The sequence below is a fragment of the Lathamus discolor genome, chromosome 19 (genome assembly GCF_037157495.1).
Source record: "Lathamus discolor isolate bLatDis1 chromosome 19, bLatDis1.hap1, whole genome shotgun sequence".
NCBI lineage: Eukaryota > Metazoa > Chordata > Aves > Psittaciformes > Psittacidae > Lathamus > Lathamus discolor.
Genome location: NC_088902.1, coordinates 6122355 through 6145288, shown reverse-complemented (window position 1 = coordinate 6145288; position 22934 = coordinate 6122355). Strand labels below are relative to the sequence as shown.

Sequence of the window (22934 nt, the reverse complement as noted above, 5' to 3'; positions counted from 1 at the left end):
CCTTCCAACTACAGCTCTACTATTTTTATTAAAGGAAGGGCTGGGGCAATGGTTTTCTCTGGGGGCACTCGAGGGGGGTAGGGGGAAGCTGGGGTTGGCAGCTGCTCCCTGCAAACTCTTGGCTGTTGAGACCTGACAAATCCTTGAAATCATGGCAAATCCATGGAAATCACACCAAGTCCCTTGGGAACTGCTGCAAACCCTCCCAAAGGGCAGGTCCCCAAGGGGCTTGAGTGAAACCCCACACGGAAAGGCTGGATGCTAAAAAGGTTCTTAAATATTTAGTTCAGATTTATTTAAAGTCAAGTCAGTTTGTGGACACTATTTATATTATTAAAAACACTTGGAGGTTGGTACTTCTAGCAAAAATATACATTTCAGTTTGAGGGTTGTTAACGCTGGCGAGGAGGGAAGAGCAAAAGGTTCCCCAGGTAACGAGCATGTGAGTCCCATGTCGGCCACACCGAGGAGGACAAATCCCCTGGGATCCGTCCAGTGCCTTCCCCCAGAGGGCTTCAAGGTGCTTTAGGAACGGTCATTCATAACCCCCCTGTGAGGTAGGGAGGGGAAAGGGAAACTGAGGCACGACGGGAGCTGGGGGGCAGCAGCAGGAGCAGGTTTGGGGCCAGCCAGCCCTGGGATACAGGAGGGGACACCCAGAGCAATTCCCTTGGGGTTTTAAAGGAATTATTGCACCAGGGAAATCTGCTACCCTGAAGAGGAGGAAAACAAAGTAAAACTGATTTGCTCCCACAACCCCTCCTTGAGGATATCAGGATCACAATAAGGCTGCTCAGGACATATGGGACCACAAGCTGCAGGTGTGTAGGTCCCAGGAGGGACTGAGCCCTCCCTGGAGCTCTGTGTCTCCCAGAGCCTGGGGGACAGGAAGCTCCTGTTCATCGTGGGCAACCCACCCTTGGTCTCCCCTTTTATAAATCCTTGGCATTTCTACGGGTTTAGAGCTGCAAAGCTCTTTGCACCCAACACACCACCTAATCCTTGTGCTCCTCTCCGAGCAGAGAAGAGACAATCCAGCTCCCTTTCACAGAGGGGAAACTGAGGCAGGGCAGTTAACAGGTCAATGCCCTTTCAGCATCACAAGCACTGTGGGCTGGCTGTGGCTCTCCCCTTGCTGGTGTTTCTGAAGGCTTTGCTTGCTCAGGTACTGACAGGGAGCTCTGCTGCACAACCCCTAGAGCCCCCCAGGCTGGGAAAGGAGCTGCAGGAGAAGCCAGAAGCCCTGCACCTCACCCTAACCAGCCCCAGGCCTTGCACAGGCCTTTCTGGTAACTGACATCCCTGCAGGACAGCCTGGGGAGCACAAAGACTCCATCCTCTGCTCTGAAGGTAGATTCTGATGAGCCAAACCCACCTCCTCATCCCTCCATCTCTCACATGGAGGTGCTGAGGAGCAGGATCCCTTTGAAACAGCCGTATCAGGAGCAAGGGAAGGCAGAGATCACACAATCCCTCTGGGAGACAGGAACACGCCACACACCCAGGGAAGGGGGCAGCAGTTGAGGGTCTCTGCTAGGACCACACCGCCCACCTTCAAACACTCTGGCTTTTCTTTGGGATAGGGAGAAACATCCTTTCATTACAAGTGCCCCTCACAGCTCAGGACCACATCCTAGGAGTGCAATACAAAGATCAAGACACTTTGTCAGTGCTGTGGCTGGCCCCAGCAGATACCTGCACCACGCTCGGGTGTCCTAATGACCACACCATCTCCCACCATCCCCAGGCTGCTGCAGGAACCCCACCATGTAAACTGCGCGGTTGCTCCAAGGAGCAGCTGAAGAGCTCGGCTGTAGTAACGGAAACTGTAGCTTATGATTTGCCTTTGTACATCTGTTAGTGTGCGTTAACGGGAGCCCCTGGCCTAGCAGGAGGTGGCTGATGGCATCTCACCCTATGTACCGTACATCAGGGTCACAGAGAAAACAGTTTCCAGTAGAAGAAATGGAAGACGTGGGGGAAAGGGTTTTCTTTGTTTCTGTACAAAGAGTCTTGATGGGAATCATGGCTTCATTTGCATAAATAACAGGTCCTTAGTACATGTCCTTGTAGATCTCCTGCAGAAGAGGGTGCAGAGATGTCTCAGTCTCCGTCTTCTTGATCTTCTGCACGAGCTGGGCGTGCTCGGTTACCAGCTGCCGCAGGTCTGCCATCTTCTGCAGCAGCTTGGGGAAGAGGTACTGGGCATCCGGGTGGTTAGACTGCAGGTGGAACTCCAGAGCCCGCAGGATGTTATCCTGGATCTCCTCCACTTGCTTCACGTTCATCAGGCCAGGGCGGTCTGTGGAGAGGAAGCTGCAGCGTTATGGTGTAGCCCTCCAAAGCACATGCTCCTCCTGGGAAACGGGAGATGGGGACTGTAACCCACCCACCATGACTCCATCCTCAGCAGCTACACCAGGGGAATCGTGCCCTCAGCCAACACATCCCACAGCAGCATACAAGAAGGAGGTGCCACTTCTCACTGCTGGTCAGCATGACCAGCAGGTCGAAGGAAGGGATCCTGCCCCTCTACTCTGCTCTCGTGAGACCTCACTTGCAGCACTGTACAGTTCTGGTGTCCTCAACATAAGGACATGGAACTGTTGGAACAAGTTCAGAGGAGGCCATGAGGATGATCAGGGGCTGGAGCACCTCCTGTATGGAGCCAGGCTGAGAACATTGGGGCTGCTCAGCCTGGAGAAGAGAAGCTGCGTGGAGACCCCAGAGCAGCTTCCAGTGTCTGAAGGGGGCTACAAGGATGCTGGAGAGGGGCTCTTCATCAGGGACTGCAGTGACAGGACAAGGGGTGATGGGTTCAGACTGAAACAGGGGAAGTTCAGGTTGGATCTAAGGCAGAAGCTACTCCCTGTGAGGGTGCTGAGGTGCTGGCACAGGGTGCCCAGAGAAGCTGTGGCTGCCCCATCCCTGGCAGTGTTCAAGGCCAGGTTGGATGGAGCCTTGGGTGACATGGTCTAGTGTGAAGTGTCCCTGCCTGTATCAGGGGTTGGAACTTGATGATCTTAAGGTCCCTTCCAACCCAAACCATTCTATGATTCTACACATCTTGCTCTTGGTCCAAGCTTGTCAGGCATCAACTGCCACGGAAGCGCTGCTTTTGGAACTGTTCTGTTTTTCTCCCATCCCCCTCAGACACCCCTGGCTGATCTCTGGCAGCTGCAGCTCAGATCCCGCTGCACACCCCAAACCACCTCTAAGTACAGGAGGACTCTTCTTGATACTTTCATGGCCAGGAGCACCCGCTCACCTCCGCACAGGATGATGGCAGCCACAAACAGAGACAGGTCACTGTCATCCAGCTCCAGCGCGTTGAACTTCACTGCAAACTCAAACTTGGGCTCCATGATCTCGTTGAAGGGCTTGCGCAGGCTACGCAGGAACTCACGGGTCACAAAGCCATTCCCATTGGCCACCAAGAGCCCATCCTTGTTCATGATAGAGGCCAGCATGGCAAAGATGGCCTCATGCACTCCATATTTCAGCAGAGTCACTTGGTCGTTCAAGTAGAGGCCTATGAAGCTGGGGATGCTCTTGGCAAACTCTGTGAGCTCCCGCACAGTCTCGACCGTGGTGCACTGGCAGCGGTAGAAGACGTGCACCCCGATCTCCTTGTAGGGGGGGATGCCGTTCACCAGCTGCTTCCACACCAGCCCCTTTTCTGCCTGCCACAAGGTGTCCATATCATGGATCACAAAAGGCTGCTTGAAAAAGAAGCAAGCAGTTAGGAACACATTTATGTCCCTGCTCATTGAAGAGGGGGTTGGACTAGATGGCCTCTGAAGGTCCCTTCCAACCCAAACTATTCTATGATTCTATGAACAGGCTGCAGGTACTCGAGATACCAGCCCTGCCAAGGACACTTGCATTTGTCTGCCTGTCCCTTTGCTGTTCTCTTCCTACTGGGGCAATCTGTACCCTCAGAACAGCACAAGCCTGCAGAGGAACAGGAATTTGCCCAGCCAGGGGCAGGATCTGTAGAGCCCATCTGGCTGCAGCTGGGAGCTGCTGCATGGCGAACAGCTACAGCAGGATCCCCCAGAGAACAGCCCCCCTTGTTGGTCACGGCCAACCCTGCCTGCCCTGGGGAGCGAACTTACTGGGGTGCTGCTGGCCTTCCCGGTCAAGATACCTCTCGCCTTCTTTTTGGTCATGTTGAAGTTCTTCAGGTAGGCGTTGTAGATGTGCTTGGAGAATGCCTTCAGGTCAGCCACCTGCGGGTTCTGGCAGCTGATCTCACTCGCTGTCAGCCCTGCCACCAGCTTCCTCTTCTCTGCCTCGGGCATGCGGCCGAAGCGGATTGCTGTGGGGCAACACCAGTCGGTCAGGACACTGGGGATGATCCCAGGGGATGCATCCAGGGTAGCAGCATCTGCTCTGCCACCACAGAAGTCTGCTGGTGAACACCAGCACAATGCTTCTCTGGGGATGCTGCTCCTCCAGCACTGACACCTTCATGAACCAGCTGTTACTGCTCCTGGTTACTCTTGCCAACACAGCCTCACACCAGCTCCCATCCCCACTCCTCTGAGCTCCCACACAAACCCCTCTTCCCACATAACCACCTTTACTTTCCCAGGAACAAGATGGTTACACCTGAAGCTTACAACTCCCAGCACAGAAGAGCAATCTGTGTGTTCAGTTCCCTCTGGGCCAACTCATAAGGGAAAGCCACATGCCACCAGCCAGCCTGCATGCCGCTGACAAACCACCCCTTCTTGCGGAGAAGGGGATGAAGAGTCAAAGGCTCAAAGCCTTTGTGTTTGAAAGATGATGCTCTTAGCAAGATGACAGCAATGGGCTAAAGCAAAGCCACATACAAACCCCTCACAGAAGGGCAGGTGGCCCCTTGGCACCCAGCAGTGCCACTCACCATTATGAGACATTCCCAGTGAGAGGCATTTCTGGAAGCGGCAGTACTGGCACTTGTTCCTGTTCTTCTTCTGAATCTTGCAGCTCCTCTTGCACTTCTCATACTCCAGTTTCATGCGGATCGTCCGGCGGAAGAAACCCTGCAGGTGGGTGGCACAGAGGGGGACACAGAGCAGGGGGACAAGGGGAACAGCAGTGTTAGCACCTCTGGCTTGGGACAAGGCAGGGTTCTTATCCTTAGGAGCCACATGGGGGTTCAGGCGGGTGGGGAGGAGCAGCCCTGGCTCTCTGACACAAGCAGACTCTCCACCTCAAGGAGAGGTTGTGTGGTGGGACAAGGGGCTGCAGAGGAAGGGCTCTGGGTTGGTGCTGGGAGCTGTGGGTGTGATTCTGCAGGCAGAGAGGGATGCAGGAACAAGCGAGCCCCAGGCTGCAGGAATGTCTGGCAAGGCCTGGGCCCAACATAGCCCTGCTGGCATCTGCTGTAAGGGAAAGAATTTCAGAGGCACATCCAAGCTGCGGCCAGTGATCCCAGGGGGATAAACACACAGCTCACTGCTGAGCTGCAGCACAGAAAGCACCTTTAACAGCAAAGCCAGGGCCCCCATGGGGACAGGCAGATTTGCCTTACAAAGTAAATCATGATGGGGCAAGATTTAGGCCTTACATATCTCAGCTGCCTCCCCCAGGCCAGTATCTGTCTGCCTGTACTCTCCACACTGGTTGCAAATGATGCTCAGCCTGGAGAAGAGAAGCTGCGTGGAGACCTCAGAGCAGCTTCCAGTGTCTGAAGGGGGCTACAAGGATGCTGGAGAGGGGCTCTTCATCAGGGACTGCAGCAACAGGACAAGGGGTGATGGGTTCAGACTGAAACAGGGGAAGTTCAGGTTGGATCTAAGGCAGAAGCTACTCCCTGTGAGGGTGCTGAGGCGCTGGCACAGGGTGCCCAGAGAAGCTGTGGCTGCCCCATCCCTGGCAGTGTTCAAGGCCAGGTTGGACACAGGGGCTTGGAGCAAGCTGCTCCAGTGGAAGGCGTCCCTGCCCGTGGCAGGGGTTGGAGCTGGAGGAGCTTTAAGGTCCTTTCCAACACAAACCATTCTATGGTTCTATGTTTTTACAATCACTCAATCCTGCATCCCTGTTTTGCTGCAAATCTTCTGTCTGGAGATATCATGGTCCCAGGGGTCAAGTCTCCGCCTGGCCCAGCCCTCACACACCTTGCAGCCCTCACAGGCATGGACGCCGTAGTGAAACCCCGAGGCTCTGTCTCCGCAGACTCTGCACTCCACGTTGAGTGCTCCCAAAGCCGCCTCCTCGCAGCCCATCTGCAGCTGGTCCGACAGGGAGGGAGAGGAGCTCTGCGAAAGGTCTGCAAGCACACAACAGGGTACATCCCTTTGGGCTGTAGCCACAAACCCAGTGTTCTGTCCAACTGGGATTGCCAGCACTGTCCCACCCTGCCAGTGGCACTGCAAGTGGGCAGTTAACATCTAAGATCAGGCACTGGCTGCAGGCAGATGCCAAGCACAGAGCCAAAAGAGCCCCCAGTATGAGAGACATCACATCAGTGCTGATTTCTCCCCTCTGGCATTCATGTCTAGGCAATAAAATCCAACCAGCAATATTATAATCCCCAGCTGGCAGGCGGCTGGCATAGGGCTGCCCAGCTGGGATGTTCAGGGCTCTGGAGGAGCATCTTCAGTAGCAACAATCTTCCCACTCCAGCTCCTACAATCAGTTTGCACTGGGGACTTCAAGAAGTGGCCAGGGAAGGGTTCTCAGGCACCCTGGGAGTCCTCTCACGTTACCTCCCTATCCTTTTAACTTCCATCTCCCAACTCTCTGTCAATGGCTGTGCGGTGACTGCACAGCAAGAACTATGCCTCTCCCTGAGCTGCCTCTCCATGCATCTTTTCGTAAAGGGGAGAGATTAAAAACAAGCCACCAAACCCCGTTCAGGCGCAGGTCCTCTGCCCTTGCAGCTGAGCATGTGGATGCCTCGATGCTCCCAGGGCTCCACTCACCTGTGTAGCTGCTTGAAGGCAGTGAGCTGTCTGGTCCTCCACTTGTGTCTGAGGCTCCGCCTGCCACCATCACTGCCTCTTCCTCTTCCTCCTCCTCTTCCCTGACCTCAGGTACTTCCTCCTGTAGTTGTTCCATAATTGATCACCCCTCAGTGCCAAGACTGCAATCGCTGTCATAGCTCTGGCATCATCCGCGTCTATTCGAGATGGACCCTACCAGGCTGTTCCTGTTAGCCTGTGGGACAGAGAAGAAAGCACCCACTGAGCCCCCGAGCAGCACCTCTGCTTTCCCTCCTTAAGCCAGGGAGACAAGCGGGACCTTTACAGGTCACTTTACACTCTGGTATAAACACTCTGCAGGCCTCAAGGAAGCAGAAGCTCACTGGAGCTGTTAAAGCCCAGCAGACAAAGCCCAGACCACAAACCAGCCCAGGCATCACGCAGGGCCCTGCAAGTCCCACAGCAGAAACACTGCCCCAGACAATGTGCCCCTGAGCAGCCAGCACCCTGGGGTGTCAGAGTGGGAGCTGAGGCCGCGTCTGACAGCACCAACACCACCAGAGGGATTCAGGTAGGGCTGCCTTCACCCTCCACCCCCAGAGCTTGGAGGGAGGGCAGCAGCCGGGCACAGCAGCTCCATGCCCATGGGTGCGAGATGCTGGTAGGGCCAGGCTCAGTTAAGAGCAGACAGTGGCTGAGAGCCCCTGGCCTGTGTGAGCCATCTGCAAGCCTGATGCTTCCTGTCACGCTCCTTCCCATTCCAGCGCTGCCAGTTCCACCAGTTGTGTTTATTTCCACTTGTCGTGCTGTAACTGACCTCGGCTCCTGTGCCAAGAGCTGGGTTCAATGTGTTGCTGCTGCTCCGAGCAGCTGCTGGGCTGTGCTCGAGCAGTGTGATCACAACAGCCACACAATCCAGCCTGTGTCCCAGTCCCGGGTTTCCTGTGGGAGGGACGGCCCCGTCCCCCCCCCATGCTTCCGCTCCTTGTTTGCCTTAGTCCATCCCAAACAGACCACAGAAAACTCAGGCTGCGTGAATGGTGCATCCCCATTTCCCATCTCTGTCCTGTGCTGGATCTTGCCTGAGCATCCACCTCATGCCTCAACATCCCAGTGCCCGTTTACCTCCAGATCTTGGTTCCTAAACTGACTCTTGCTTGAGTAATTATTATCTCAATCCTGGTTTATGTAGAGTTGCATCCGATTCCTTAAAGGAGCTATTTTTAAGTGGAGAAATAGCCACTGAAACCCATCTTCCACCAGGAAAGCCTCGATTTGCAGCAGTTAAACTGATGCAGCATCCTCGAGCCCACAGCAGAGGGAAATGAGTAACCTACTCATAGGGAACTCTCACAAGATCAGCCCCCAAGCACCAGGATGGTCTGTGACCCATGGCCAAGCCAACACCACAGCACTGGGTTTGACGGGGGATAACAGCAGTGACCCCAGACTCCTGGGCTCATTTCGCCCCCTGCAGCAGACCCTCACATTGGCACTTGGAGCTCGCACCACAGCCAGCTCCTTGGATTCACTGGAAAGCCATCAGCAAAACCTGCACGCAGGAGGCTGAATGCAAACATGTCACAAAGCCAGACACAAGTCACCTCTGGAGCCTAGGTCTCCTGCAGGAGAGGGGGCTTTGCTCTTCCCCTCCACACTGGGAATTCCAGCTGCAGGGCAGATGGCTTTGTTTCCAGGAGAGCTGTTAGAGGCAGCCAGCAACCCCCTTCAGAGCAGGAGCAGGCAGAGGGGTGCTCAGACAAGGGCAGAGCACTCCCTCCCCGTGCCTCCACAAGAGCACTGAGGGACCATTGAAGGGCTGTGTTATCCTTGGCCTCTTCTCACACATCCCACGCAGTGGGACATGGTACACAGGCAGGAAAAGCAATTCATGGGAGACAGAGGGAAACAAGTTCCATAGGTCTGAAGGATATATATAAATGAACGTACAAACATCAGGAAAATGCTTGTGCCTGGAAGAGCAGTTAATGGGGCAAGCTTGTGCAGGAGAAACCAAGTTACAGTGGAAAATACAGCCTGCAGCAGCTTCATGAGCTCCTTAGCAGCTCTCTTTTGTCGCTGGCATCCAGCACAGGCCACTTGCTTTAAACCCAGTGCAGATGAAGCCCTCTGCTTCACCACAATTGCCATTGGAACAAGGTGGACACAGCACTTTAGCTGCATCCCCACTGTCCTCCATCTGCCCGACCTCCTCAGGGCTGTGCACTCCCCAGGGTGGCAGCAAGTCTGCAACACACAGCTTACACTGCCAAACCCACCAGAGCAACACCGAACCTGGGCTGGGGTTGGTGTGCCTGGAGATGTGTGTGCAGCCCTGAGGGCGAAAAGCAGAGGGTGGGATGTTCACAGAGTGCAAGGCCAGGCTCCAGCTAAGACTCCCCATGTAAATACAGGTGCTAGGGGAAAGATAAGGACTTGGATCCCACCCTTTGAGAGTGGACAGAGCCAGAGAGAGAGAAAAGCTTCTGCCAGAAAGCTCTGAATGTATTGTTCTAGTATCTCCTTGCAGGCCAAGAGTGCAGGGGCCTGGCCAGAGGGAAGCTGTGAGCACTGTTTGCACACCTGCCTTTCCCTCAGCCATTCCCCTGTTTTCTAAACACACACAGAGGGAGGGGAGAGGGAAAACAGGATTGATTCCACACAGGAGGCTGCACCTCTGCCTTGGGGCCAAGGCAGCCACCACCCAGGTGAGAGGCAGGGCACAGGCTGTGCCTGCACCCAGCGTGGAGCCAGTCAGTGTGGCAGGCCCCCCCTGCCAAGAGATGTGACCCCAGCCCTCCCCTCTGGGCCAGGGGCAGCACATGGAGGCTGTGGGGCTGTGCTGAGGTTTCACACATGCTCCTCTGCTCCTGTGAGCCCCATGGTGCAGAGTGGGGTGTCCTGGGAAGCCAGAGGTTTGTCTGAACTCCGAGCACGAGCACAGCCATGGGCAGGGCTGTCACAACCCTGCATCCTTATGGGATGGTGCTGGGGATAGCAGAGGATGGCCAAAGGCCCGTCTCAGCCCCAGGACCTCTCCATCCACTTGGTGCCTTAGCCAGACTGCTCTGCAGCTGGATGCGATCTCCTCCCCTTGGCTAAAAAGCACCAGCCAGCGCACAGCCACCTCCTTTTCCTGTTCATCAGCTGTTACAGAGCAGTGATGGAAAGAGGATGGAAACACGGACACGGAACATGAATTCCTTCCTAAGCTTCTCTGCAGAATCCGGCAAAGCCGTTTTCTTTCCTCTTCCACAGGATGGAAATGAGCAAGAGGACAATCATCTCGTGACTTGCTCTGCCCTTGCCTCAATCCCCGTCCCAAGGAGCTTTGGTAAGCCTGGCAGAGGCAGCAGCCACCCTCCTGGGAGCCGGCAGCAGAGGGGTTGTTTGCTGGCTCTGGGCTTGGGCAGGTGCCTGCTCCCACGCTGCAAAAAGCACTGCAACAAGTTTGTCTTCACTAGAAGCGGGAGCTGGCATCTGTGCCAAGCTAAACCATACAGCAGGAAAGGGGGAGAGACATGGGACATGGCGCAAGGGGAGAACGAAAGAAACCAGGTTTCTCACCAGTGTTCTTGTCCCAGTGCAGCGACACAAGACGGGGACGTGTGTTCTAACACAGACACTCAGATGCTGGCAGCCAGACAGCCCCAGAGCAAGAGCAAGGAAGTGCCTGTAATTAGAAAGATCTAATCTTTAACCCAAATGTAGTTTCACTGGTGGTGAGCTCGAACAAGAGGTGATTTTGGTGTGCTCACTGGTCAGGACACATGCTCCCGTTCCCCTCCAAGAGACATCCATTTGTTTCCTATATATTTATCCAGACGGGATTGCCCAAGTCCCCACTGCAATCTGGAGGATCATCCAGTATAAGATCCCACCCTGGAACATGGGAGTTTCCAGGCAAAGCAAAGTGCCAAAGAAAAGGTCCAAACCTCCCTAGGGCCAAGTCACAGAGCTGACCCGCTCGAAGCAGTTGTTCAAGTTACTGGAAAAGAGGTCACCAGGAATCGCGAAGGGAACCAGTTTACCGCAGGAGCACTTCCAGCCTGCGTCTGTATTCCTCTCGATTGGAGTTTTAGCCAAATTCCCGGTCAAAAGAATTGAATCCCTTCGGAAGGGGCAAGATGAGAACACAGCCCTCTGTACGCTTTCCGTGACGCACAGCAGATCATGAATCCACAAAGAGACATTGAACTGAATCCATAAACAAAATGTGATTGCTGCTCCTTGGCCATCACTTGCGGACGTCCCCTGGGTTGTGTCACAGCTTCCGATAGCTGCAGATCAAGTACCTGTTTCTGTTCCTGCTCCTCAACATCAGCTACTACCAACAAAAGCCAAGTAAGAGCTAAGCAGATGCTGCAATAGAGGAAAGGTAACTTGAGTGCACCAAAGATGTTTGGTTTTGTTTCTTAAAGATCATGAGCTAATGAGATCTCGGCAGCACTTACTGCCCAAGTGCTTCCTCCCTTACTCACAGGCCTCAAGGCACAGAGTCACAGAATCAACCAGGGTGGAAAAGCCCTTTAAGCTCATCCAGTCCAACCGCTCCCAGCACTGCCAAGGCCACCCCTAACCCATAGCACTGAGGCCTCGTCTCCACGCTGTGTGAGCACTTGCAGGGCCGGTGCCTGCAGCCCTGCCCTGGGCAGCCTGTTCCAATGCCTGAGCACCCTCTGGGGTCGGAATTGTTCCTCAGCTCCATCTAAACCTGCCCTGGTGCAGCTTGAGGCCGGTTCCTCTTGTCCCATCCCTGGTTCCTTGGGAGCAGAGCCCAGCCCCTCCTGGCTCCATCCTCCTGTCAGGCACTTGTAGGGAGCCATCAGGTCCCCCCTGAGCCTTCTCTTCTCCATCTGAACCCCGCAGGTCCCTCAGCCGTTCCCCATCACACTTGGGCTCCAGGCCCTGCACCAGCTCCATTCCCTTCTCTGGCCCTGCTCCAGCCCCTCAATGTCTCTCTTGTAGTGAGGGGCCCACAGCTGAACACAGGATCCAAGGTGCAGCCTCACCAGTGCCCAGTGCAGGGGCACAATCCCTGCCCTGGCCCTGCTGCCGCACTGGTGCTGGTACAGGCCAGGATGCTGGGGGCTTCCTGGCTGCCTGGACACAAGCTGCTCATGTTCAGCTCCATCAATCAGCACCCCTGGGTCCTTCTCCATAGGCAGCTTTCCAGCTGCTCTTCCCCAAGCCTGGAGCGCTGCTGGGGTTGTTGAAGTAACATGCAGAAAATAAACTCTTAGAGGCAGCAAGGAAGAGCCCTTCCATGTGCCCCTGGCCAGTGCTGACAGCCAGGGCCAGACTTTCCCCTTGAAGCATCAGCTCAGGCATTGTACCATGCCCCAGCCCAGTGCCATGATGTTCTCCCCAGTGCTGGCTGCATTTCAGCAAGCACGAGCCCTGAAGACTGAGCAGCAGGGTGCTGCCAGAGCTGCTATTGCCCTCTTGCTGCTCAGGGAACTCAGGAACATGTGTCAGAGGGTGCAGGAGATTCCCTCACTTGCCTTGAGCAGCCAAAATGAATCACACATCTACCACATGTTTTAACTCACCCACTTCCTGGACACTGAATGGAAAACAAAACTTACGAAGGTTACAAAACTCGCTGACCCTTCTCTTTCTGCACCACAATTGCTGCTGTCCACAAAACCAGATCACAGTAGTTTGCTCCGAAACAAACTCCCTGCTTTCTTGCCTGTGCTGAGTTTCTTCAGAAAGCAAGAGGTATGGTAAAACCAGAAGCAAGTCAAACTCTGGGCAAGGAATTCACGTGCAGAAGGGAGCCTGTCAGGCTGCTCTGCTCTTTAATTCATCCTCCAGGAGCTGCAGGCATCCCTGGCACAGCAGCTCCATAGATGTGCTCAGAATCTGGGAGAGGGTTTGTGCTTTCACAGGAATCATCCCTATACCTTCCCATTGGAGGGAATCCCTGGTCTCTTCATCCTCTGAGCAGCTCTGTAGCTGCCTTTAGCAGCAGGGGTAAGAGTATGGTGGGAGGTGAAGAGCTGAGGAGTTGTCAGCTCTTCTCTGAAGTCCTTCTTCATGACCGGTAGCAAATTCCATCAATCCCAAAACCTCCATTTCCTTCATCATCATAAAAACGCCCAACAAGCCAAACCCCATCCCCAAAATAACCAAACCCAGGACTTTGAGTGCTTCCTTCCTGCCGCTGCGTTAGCTCACAGCGACGGCATGTTTTGGATCCTCAGTGCCAAGTGTCATTGTTTATTCCCATCTTACGGATTTTGACACCTGTCTGCAGTCACGCTCCCAAGCCTGGCCCAGCTCAGCTCAGCACACTGCTCGTGACCCCTTCTCCTGTTGTATGTTCCTATACCAAGCACAGCCAGGATTAAATAAACCAGCCCATCTCCTCCTGGCAATTGTTGACCAATATCTCTGCTTTGCTGTCAGCTCAGAACAGCCCAGAGCATCCATGGGCAGGAGGGGAACACAGGTCTGACCTGCTGGAACAAGGACCACAGCCAGGAGACAAGCAGGTACCAGAAAGGTGACACCACCAGGGCTACTCAGAGCTGGAAACTCATTGTGCTGCTATTTGAGAAGATCATGAAGTCTGGTAAGGAGAGAGGCTCATCCCACTGCACTCCAGTGGTGCACTGGCTTCATAGCAGAGGTGGCTGTGAAGCCCTGGCAATGCTTCGGGAACAGGGTTGCAAACAGCATGCATGGAGCTGGCAGAGAGGCACAGAGCAGCTTGTATGGGGCTGCAGCAATGATCAAGGGTCTAAAGGGACTCTTGGACCCACAGACCTTGCTCCCGTCTCCTCATAGGGACCCACCAACCCAGCCCAGTGGCCCCTATTTATGTTCTTTCAGCAGCCTCTGCTGCTGTCCCACAAGTGCCAGCTTTCACATTCCCGTCTCTGGAAGCGCCACAGAAGCTGTCTGGGATACATTCCCTTTACCATCCCGAAGGTGAGGACGTTGGCAGCTCAGAGAGCCCACCACACCACTGTAAGCTGATACTTTCCACAACTTCTTGCAGTCCCCTCACACTTTACTCCAGGGCACTCTGCTTACAGACCCCTTGTCCTGAACCTGAGCAGGACACGTGGAAGGATCCGGTTTCAGGAACATCAGTAATTATAGAACAGGGCTGACGAGGGAGGAGCTCATGGGAACAGCAACACCACTTCCCAAGGCAAACAGTGGGCACAGGCTGTTACAGACTCCCAGCAGCATTTCAATGGAAAACCAGGAAAGCAGCAAGTGGAACAAGTGCAAACAGGAGCAGTGCTGGCAGCGAGCAAGGCCATCAGCTGGCAGTGCTGCAGGCACCAGGAAACATTCTATTTTTCCCCAAAGAGTGTTATTGGGACACCAGCAAGTGTCACCCCAGTGTCTGGATGCGGCAATCAGCTCCCCAGAAAAGCAATGAAGGGTGGAAAAGTAGCAGCCAGCCAATGCATCCCTCTGGATCATACACAAGTGTGTGCAGGCTGCTGTCTGGAGCCAAATACCCAGTAAGGTTTACTGTTAGGCTTCCAGTGCTCCCAGATTCAGGAAAACACACACAAAATCAGTAGCAAGACAACTTCTCTGCCAGCTGTGTGCTGGGCTGCACACCCAGAGTGTGAGCACAGGCCAGGGAGGGGATTCTCCCCCTCTGCTGTGCTCTGGGGAGACCTTCCCTGCAGCCCTGATCCAGCTCTGGGGCAGCAGCACAAGAGGGACGTGGAGCTGTTGGAGCGAGGGCAGAGGAGGCCATGGAGATGCTGCGAGGGCTGGAGCAGCTCTGCTCTGGAGCCAGGCTGAGAGAGCTGGGCTGGGGCAGCCTGGAGAAGAGAAGGCTCCTGAAGGGGAGACCTGAGAGCAGCTCCAGTGCCTAAAGGGGCTGCAGGAAACCTGGAGAGGGGCTTGGGACAAGGGCCTGTAGGGACAGGCCAAGGGGAATGGCTTTAACCTGCCTGAGGGGAGACTGAGATGAGCTCTTGGACAGAAGCTGTTCCCTGTGAGGGTGCTGAGGCGCTGGCACAGGGTGCCCAGAGAAGCTGTGGCTGCCCCATCCCTGGCAGTGCTCAAGGCCAGGTTGGACACAGGGGCTTGGAGCAAGCTGCTCCAGTGGAAGGGGTCCCTGTCCGTGGCACAGGTTGGAGCTGGAGGAGCTTTAAGGTACCTTCCAACCCAAACCACCCCATGACTGATTCTCTTTGCAGTGACAGAGATCTTAGATCTCTGGGCTAAATAGTAAAAAACCCCACAACTAGACAAGAATCCTCCAGCCTATATACAAGTTTTGTTACACTTACATCTGGACTCGCACAAAAGTGCTACTGGTTTTGTAGACCTTAGCAAAATATCCTGGGCACACTGCTCTGCTCCCAGGATGTGGCTGACAGTGAGCAATTATGCCCAGGCCCAAGTTCACATGATTCAGCAGGGCCTAGGGGATGCAGCAAACACAGTGATTTGTTCCTATTTTAACAACAGAGCAAGGAAAAAGAGGGAGTCTGTTTGACTGTGAACATCTCCGTACAGAAAACCCCAGAGAACATTATATTAACCTTGTTACACAAACTAGTTCAACACCCTCTTAGGGAACTACAGGGGAATGATGTTTCCTGACTATTTCTGGCTACATTCACACAACCAGAGCTGACTGCAGAAGGAGGTTTCCCTGTGTTTTCAGCAGCGATCCAAGCAGCAGTCATGTCAGCAGCATCCTGCCAAGACTCCTCTGCCAGCTAGAGGATCACAGTGTGCTCTGACCATTTGGATTTCCACCTCTTGAGAGGATCACAGTGTGCCCAGCTGGATTTCCACCTCAGGCCCCAGACCCCAAACGTGTGAGCAAAGCATTAGCATCTTTTACAACATCTTCATGTCTTTGGCATCATTTTGGGGGTACAGATAGAGAAGCCAAAGTACACAGCCAACAACAACCACTTCCTAACACAACCAGGTCAACCAGCTCCTGGGAGCTCAGTGGGTTCCAACAGCTCTAGCTCATGCTCATCAACGACCCTTTTCCAGAGATTCCCATGTCCTTCAGTCCAACTACATGGCACAGTCATGAGAACCCACTGACCATCAGCCCTCATGGATTTAACAGCTTTCAAGGTCCAACAGCTCCAGCAGAATCCATAGAAACAACTTCAAGGTGAAAAGCAGGTTTAGACATTTTCAGAAATATTCCAGACTGGCATTAAGATGAAATCAAGAGTTGCTTTAAAAGAAAACAAATGTTTGTAAGAAATGGGGCAGGACAGGAATTTGAGGCTCCCATCACTGAGGTGGCTGCACAAAACACTGCTTAGTTTGAAGCCATCTCACCCATCCTCTCTTTGGCCTGACCAAGCCCTTCCTAATTCATTAGTAAAGTTTGTCTTAACAGACCATCAAATAAATGCTTCCCTATCAGCTCAGGTAAGAAAGCTTATCTGCCCTTCTAAACCACCAGAACTGTTCCCTGTCTCCATTCCACATCTCTATTATGGGGTTGAATGTGCATGTTCTGGTTTTTGCTGTTCCAAATTCCAGTTCCCAGACTAGGGCAAACCAGAAAATACAGCATGAGGGCAACAGTTCTGGTTAGCACAGACATTATCTGGCTGTTGCTCTCCACAAGCCTCAGACACGTGCTCTGGCTTGATCCAGCACCACAAGAAATGTTCGTGCTTCCGTCTTGTGCTTTTATTCTATGTCCTCCTCCCCAGTCAGGATTCCCTGCAAACCACAGCCTGCACAAACCCCAAACCTTTGAGCAGAACTTGGCCATGGGGATCCCTGGAAAGCACCTCGACACACACTCTGGAACCCTTTGCGAAGCCAATTTGAAAGACCTGACTCAACGGATCTTAGATGTGTGTCTTCCAAGAACTTGTGCACATTTTCCAGATGCTATGATCCTAACAAGGAATATTAGAGCATTTTAAGATCTCATCCTGAAAGATACATCCTGAGTCAGTTCTGCTCTAATCCCTTCCTGCAACCAAGAAGGGCTCCAGCGAACCCTGGGACGGGTTCACTGGAGGGCTCCAATGAATGCCCAAAGCATTCATTCTGGAGAAGATGCCTTGACCAAAAGGCTTCATATTGGCATCAATTGTTCCACTCTAAACCCAGCTTTGGAAAAGTAATTTTTGAGGTATTCTGCCAATGCAAGCACATATCAGAGTATAAAACTAAATAAAAGTTCTACAGAAAAATTTTACTTGTACTCGCTATGGAAATCACTTCTGCTTGTCTAGACTTCCCCAGTCTCCAAGATTATCTCAGGGATAAGCAGTGTATCTGTGAATGGTGACACCTCTAGAAAAGCAGAGATTCCTCTGCAGCCCCTGATGAGAAAGCAGCTACATAGCCTGAACAAACCTGTGTGTATGAGTATGGGCTGCTGTTCCTGCTATAAAGCAAAAGAGTCAATACAGATCACAAAATAAACCATCTCCCAAATTTCGGTCAGGACAAGCCAGGATGGGTCCTGGCAGCACCGTTCTTCCTTTCGGGCAGAACCACTGTAACAGCATCTCACCCAGCTGAAAAAACATTTGTGTGTTGGGTCCTGCTGCATGCAGGAGCCCAGGAGCCTCTTGTGGCTCCAATTCCTGTGTCTAAAAGAACATTTGCAGATTTCCAGTTCATAATTCAACAGCTACAGGCAAAATATTACCAAAAGTCAACAAGATGTACTGTACAAAGATACATATATTTGTCAACAGGCAAAATGCTGGAGAGACAGAGACCAGTAAGCATCTCTGTACAACAGCGCTCTTCTGATCAGCAAAGCCTCATGTGGCTCATTACAAAATCCTTTCCACACGCTGCAAAGATCCTTGGAAGTCCATGTCTCAAATGTCAGAACAGAGACAGCACAACAGTTGCACCAGCTGGACACAGAAAACCACATCTCTGTCCAGCTGAACACCTTAGATGTGTGTTGCAGCAAAAATAACTCTCCCCTACACACAGACAGCCATGGCACTGTTAGAGGCTACATGCAGCATAGGGGTGCAGGGTGACTGCAGTGAAGACTTTCGGGCATCATTTCAGGGGTCTGTGGGCAGGATAATGTCCACCCAAGGCCGTGCTGACCCCCTCCTCAAACTCCCTGTCCCAGCTCTGCTGTAACCTGCTCAGCTTTGTCAGAGTAAGGTGATAGACAGTATCAGCACTGCTGCCAGATCACATGTCTGGATCAGGATTACCCAAATGCAGTCCCTGATCTCATGTGCCCTCCCCAGTCTACAACAGCCACCTTCAGTCATAAAAACCAGTGAAATAATCAAATATTAGGTCACTGCACTTTGACAGTAACAGTCGGCTTAGAAGAACAGGATTAGACTATGATACTCACAGCATACCCCTAAGTGTAATCCATTAAGACTGCATTCAAAAACTGAGCAAAAATAAGGCAAACAGTTTAAATTTAAAAAAGCAAGTTTAAGCTCATGGACAAAAGGAAAGCTTGCTGAATGCAAGCTACACTTCCCAGGCTCTTCCCCAAGTTTTTAAAAACACAGGTAGGATAAATGCTTTCCTAGATGGAAGGGAAAGGGTTACCTCTCCGGAGCCGCTGTCCCCTGTCTGCCTGTCGCTGAAAGCCACTCTTCAGTTACCATGTCAGCATAGAGAGCTGAAGACTGAAGCAATCTGCAAGAGAACACAAGGGGAATTTGCAGGGCTGTGCTGAAGGCCAGATATTTATGCTGCTGGAAGAACTGGGCTGGATCCAACAACAGCTCTGCAATTTAAACACACACTCCCTCTACTGCATGCTGAAACCATAGGCTGGGCTGAGTCCCCTCACAGTGTCTCCCGGAGCTCCAACAGCTTCTGTGAGCCGGGGAGGAGAAGTAAACCCCCAACAGAGCCAGCCCCAACCCCTCACCAGGCTTTGAACACCTTTGCCTTAGGTCAGAGGCCAGTGACCTCGAGTTTTTATGACAATGCATGAAGCAGATGCTAGAAAAAAGGTGTGTGGTGGCTGTAAGGTGGTTTGTTTACTCAGTTTGCTTAATCCACCTTTAAAAGGCTGCCAGAAAGCTACTGCAGCTTTAAACTTCCTTCTCAGTGCCTGAAATTTGAGGATTTGACAGAGTTCATTCACTCTTCTTGGTTTTCCTGATAGCTTTGCAAATAGCCTGAGAATTTCAGACTCAGGAGAGCATCAAGAGACCAACGCTGGGGAGAAAAACCCAGCTTATGAGGCTTTAAACTAGAGGACTTGGAGAAAATGCACTCTATTTTTAGACACAGTTATGCAGACTAACTGGACTAACATATTAAATAAAGATGTTGTGAACATGATGCTACTTGAACCCTTGTACCCTGCCTAACATTACCCAAGCTCAGCGGCTGCTCCCACCCGATGGAAAAGCCCCTTTTGGGACTGCTACCTCCAACACAGCATGATGCACAAAGCAGAGGAACACTGACCGTGAACCCAGCAAGAGGGGTGGCTCAGCAGGCAAGTGGGGCAAATTCAGGGCAGAGAGTGAATACCACAGCCCCTGCACACCCTCCTGCACCTCCTGGGTCTGCCACAGGACTCACACCTGCTCAGAAGAGGATGGAAAAAAAGAAGTAAATTCCCTGCCCCAAAAGCTGAGGCTCCCAGCACAGTAGCGTGAGTGTGGAGAGTGTTTCCTACACCACCGACAGCCCAGGTATGTCCGGGGAGGGTGTGAGTGTGAGAAACACAAAAATAAGCCCGGTCTTTTGCACTGGAGCACCATTTGCATGAGGACGGCTCTTTCTTGTGGTCAGTGATAAAAAAAAAAAATCACAGTTCCCACCTTGAAGAGAGTGCTTGCCCTGGTAAGCAAACACTTCTCTACCTGGTATGTAGAGAAGAGCGTGACTGCCCTGGGTTTATGGGCAGAGAAGAGAGTGGTTGCGCCAGCTTCACCCGCACTGGGGCTGCGACCTGAGCCAGGACAAGCCTGCCCAAAGGTCATCTGGGGAGGGAAGCACAGATCCAGCACCCAGCTCTCTGCTTTAATGAGGGCCATAAACCCACACACAGAAGCTTCCCTTTCACAGCGGGACACTAAAGCTACAGCAGGTTCTCTCCCAAAACAGAAGGTGGTTTTTCTAAATGCCCAAAGTTTTTCTTTAAGCCTCCTGGTGAGAGACAGGAATAAAGTCTTCACAACCCCGTTGGCACATCAGGAGTGTGCTTTCTTCCCCTGCACCAGCAAGAAAGCCTGTCCCTGATTCAGGAATAAAGTGAAACATTGACACTGTCAAGGACGGCATGAATCAGGCCCTGGGAGTGCACAAATCACACCCTGAGCTCCCTTCCATCACAGAGCAGAGCACTCTGCTGCTGCCAGAGAGCTGAGCATTAGAACTGAATTACTGGCTCACCTTGTCCTGCTCACAGCTAACTGCCAGAGCATGCCCCATCACCACCACACACAAGGCAACACTTGCATCAGCTCAGCAGGGTGCAGAGGGAACCTGCCAGCACATCCCTCCTGAACGCTTCCTCTTGTATCCCTGGCTGACACATCACACAGTCACAGAGAAAACTCCCACCTCAGCACAGCCTGGGGCATGTTTGCACCAGGAGGAGAAAGGGATTTTCCACTGAAGGCAGCCAGGGAGATTGCACAGAGAGAGATGGCAGGAGGAGGGCCAGGAGGAGTAGAAATGGGAAGTGGGCTGCTCAAACCAGGTCACCAGTTCAAGAGATCAACGCTGCTACCAGCCTTCAGACTCCCACCACCACTGCGTCCTCTTTCCATGCTCAGATCCCTCTGCACCACCATGATGGACAATACCCAGACCCTACGTCACATCCAAAGCCTACTTCTCTCTGACCACCCCCAGCCCATTCAAAGGGGCTTTCCCAAGACAGGAGGGCTCAAGAGACCGATTCCTGCCCACAGGCATGACTGTCATTTGTGTGCAAGGGGCCTCCCAGCACAGCTGTCAAAGAAGGTGGCCAAGGCTGAGGAAGTTACACCCAGACGCTGTTTAAAGCCCTGCAGATACAATACAGTTGGTGACAGACAGATGCTTTGGGAACAGCATAGATGGGATCATCACAGTGGGGAGTGTATTCTCCCCTGCCCTGCTGACAAGCTGCATCTTCAGCTGCCTTTCCTCTCTGTGCCTCGAGTTTCCATCCAGGGACACTAAAACACACCTACCTTGTCAACAGGTTTTGAACTTTAACTCACTGGCTTCTCTAAGTAGGTTAGAGGCTCTCTGATTATATGATTCTATGATCATAGAATAAGACTCTTAAACATCACCTGAGGTGCAGTCAGTGCACACAAACATCTGGAAGTATAGCAAGGCCAGGAGGCCCTCTGACCACCTGGAAAACAGGAGGTCAAAACTCACCTGGTGAGTAACAGTTCAATGTAACAACAGAACCATGGCAGGGGGTTGGAACTGGATGATCTTAGGGTCCTTTCCGAACCTAACTATTCCATGATCCCATGATCCTAGTTGGTTGTAACAACAGAGCTTGGAGCTAGCCAACAAGGAAGGGAAAACTGCAACAGGTTGGTAGGACAAAACAGGAGAGTACCATGAAAACAAATTAGGTCTCCTGCTTCAAGTCCTACCACCTACTTCTGCATACTCCTTCACCTAAGGTTTTTTACCAGTGCTTTTAAGGGTAATGAAGGGTTACACTCAACCCAGCCAGCATGCAGGTACCACCTTCCTGCACTCAGCTATGAGTGTTCACAGCATGGGACAAGCGACCTCACGCAGAAGTCTCAGGTGCTTCAGAGCCACAATTTACTAGTGCAGCATAACCCCTACAAGTGGAAAAAAGCCCGGCAGAAGAAGTAAACACCTTTTATCTGGGATCTCAGGGAAAGCAGCAGCACAAAGTGGAGATATGAGGCAGAAGACAAGGATTCTCAGATCCTTTCCCCTCAAGCAGCCCCTTGCCTGAAGCACCACTGATGTGTCATCCTGACCCTTGTGCTTCTTCCAGCCCCACACCCCAGCAGTGCCCCTCACTGGCACCCTAAACCCCTGGGTAATTCCGCCTCTGCCACCCCACCCCTGGCACAGAAGAAAGGCAGACTGCCCCATCTTGTCCCCCCAGAGCCTCCCCTGTTTGGGCCGTGTCCCGTCCTCCATCTTCCCCAATTACCCATGCAGCAACATGAGCCTGAGACCTGAAGTCACCGACGTGCCCCTGCTCTCCCAGCCCTGCAAATCACTGCCCCCAGGTCCCTGCCCCGCCTCCTCCACACTCAGACCCACACCACCCCTCCCTCCCCATACAGCCCCCATGCACCCCTCTCCTCAAACCTGGACCCACAGCGAGCCCCGTCCCCAGCCTCCACCCCGGCATCAACCCCCAACAGCTCAGCTGCCCCTCTGCCCCACACCCGGCCTCCTCCCTGCGGCCAGTGCCCCACAGCCCCCGTCCCCCCCCTCACACACCTAGCCCCACTGCCCCACACCCCCTGCACCCCACATACCCTACCCCAACTGCCCATAGCCCCCACACACCCCCATCTCCAGTCCCACACGTCCGGCCCCCACATACCGCTATCCGCAGTGCCCCTTAACCCCGGACCCCACACATCTCTATCTCTACCTGCACTGCCCCTTAAGGCCCCCTCATGCCCCTGCCCCCGCTGACCCACGTGTCACGTGTCACGTGTCCCTCCCCGTCTCCTCCGGCCCCCCGCGGCCCCCGCTCACCTCCTCCGCCAGCCCCGGCCCGGCCCCGCTCCCCTCACGGCCGCCACTCCCGCCCCTCAACCCCTTACGTCACCGCGCCCGCCCTTACGCCACCGCGCCCCCAACGCCGCTCACCCAATCGCGGCCGTCGGCGGGTCCGCACGGAATCACCACGGCAACGGCGCGAGCCCGCCCCGCCCCGCGGCGCCCCCTGGCGGGCACGGGACGCGCTTCCCCCCCCGCCCCCCGCCCGGCCGCGGCACAAGATGGCGGCGGGGGGGTCACGGGGCACAGCGGGGCGGGAGGGGCCTCTGAGAGCTTCCGGCCCCAGCGCCCGCCCCGCCCCGCGGCACTGAGGCCTCCGCGCCGCGGGGGGCGCCCTGCTCCGGCCCG

The 22934-nt window shown here is 53.7% G+C and overlaps 1 protein-coding gene across 5 annotated transcripts; it reads right to left on the bottom strand.

Moving 5' to 3' along the window:
* Positions 1 to 270: 270 nt before the first annotated feature.
* PPARD (peroxisome proliferator activated receptor delta) lies at positions 271 to 22699 on the bottom strand. 5 transcript variants are annotated; one of them, XM_065698133.1, is made up of 9 exons: positions 19317 to 21619; positions 18441 to 18530; positions 10482 to 10587; positions 6915 to 7149; positions 6108 to 6259; positions 4892 to 5030; positions 4119 to 4321; positions 3269 to 3722; positions 271 to 2302 (listed from the first exon to the last, which is right to left on the bottom strand). In XM_065698133.1, exons 4-9 carry the CDS (start codon positions 7048 to 7050, stop codon positions 2055 to 2057), a joined length of 1332 nt encoding a protein of 443 aa, XP_065554205.1. In that variant the 5' UTR covers positions 7051 to 7149; positions 10482 to 10587; positions 18441 to 18530; positions 19317 to 21619; the 3' UTR covers positions 271 to 2054. The 5 variants fall into 5 exon arrangements, with proteins under 5 accessions (XP_065554205.1, XP_065554204.1, XP_065554203.1 ...); XM_065698132.1 differs by lacking the exons at positions 10482 to 10587; positions 19317 to 21619 and adding an exon at positions 22677 to 22699; XM_065698131.1 differs by lacking the exon at positions 10482 to 10587.
* Between the last annotated feature and the right edge of the window lie 235 nt (positions 22700 to 22934).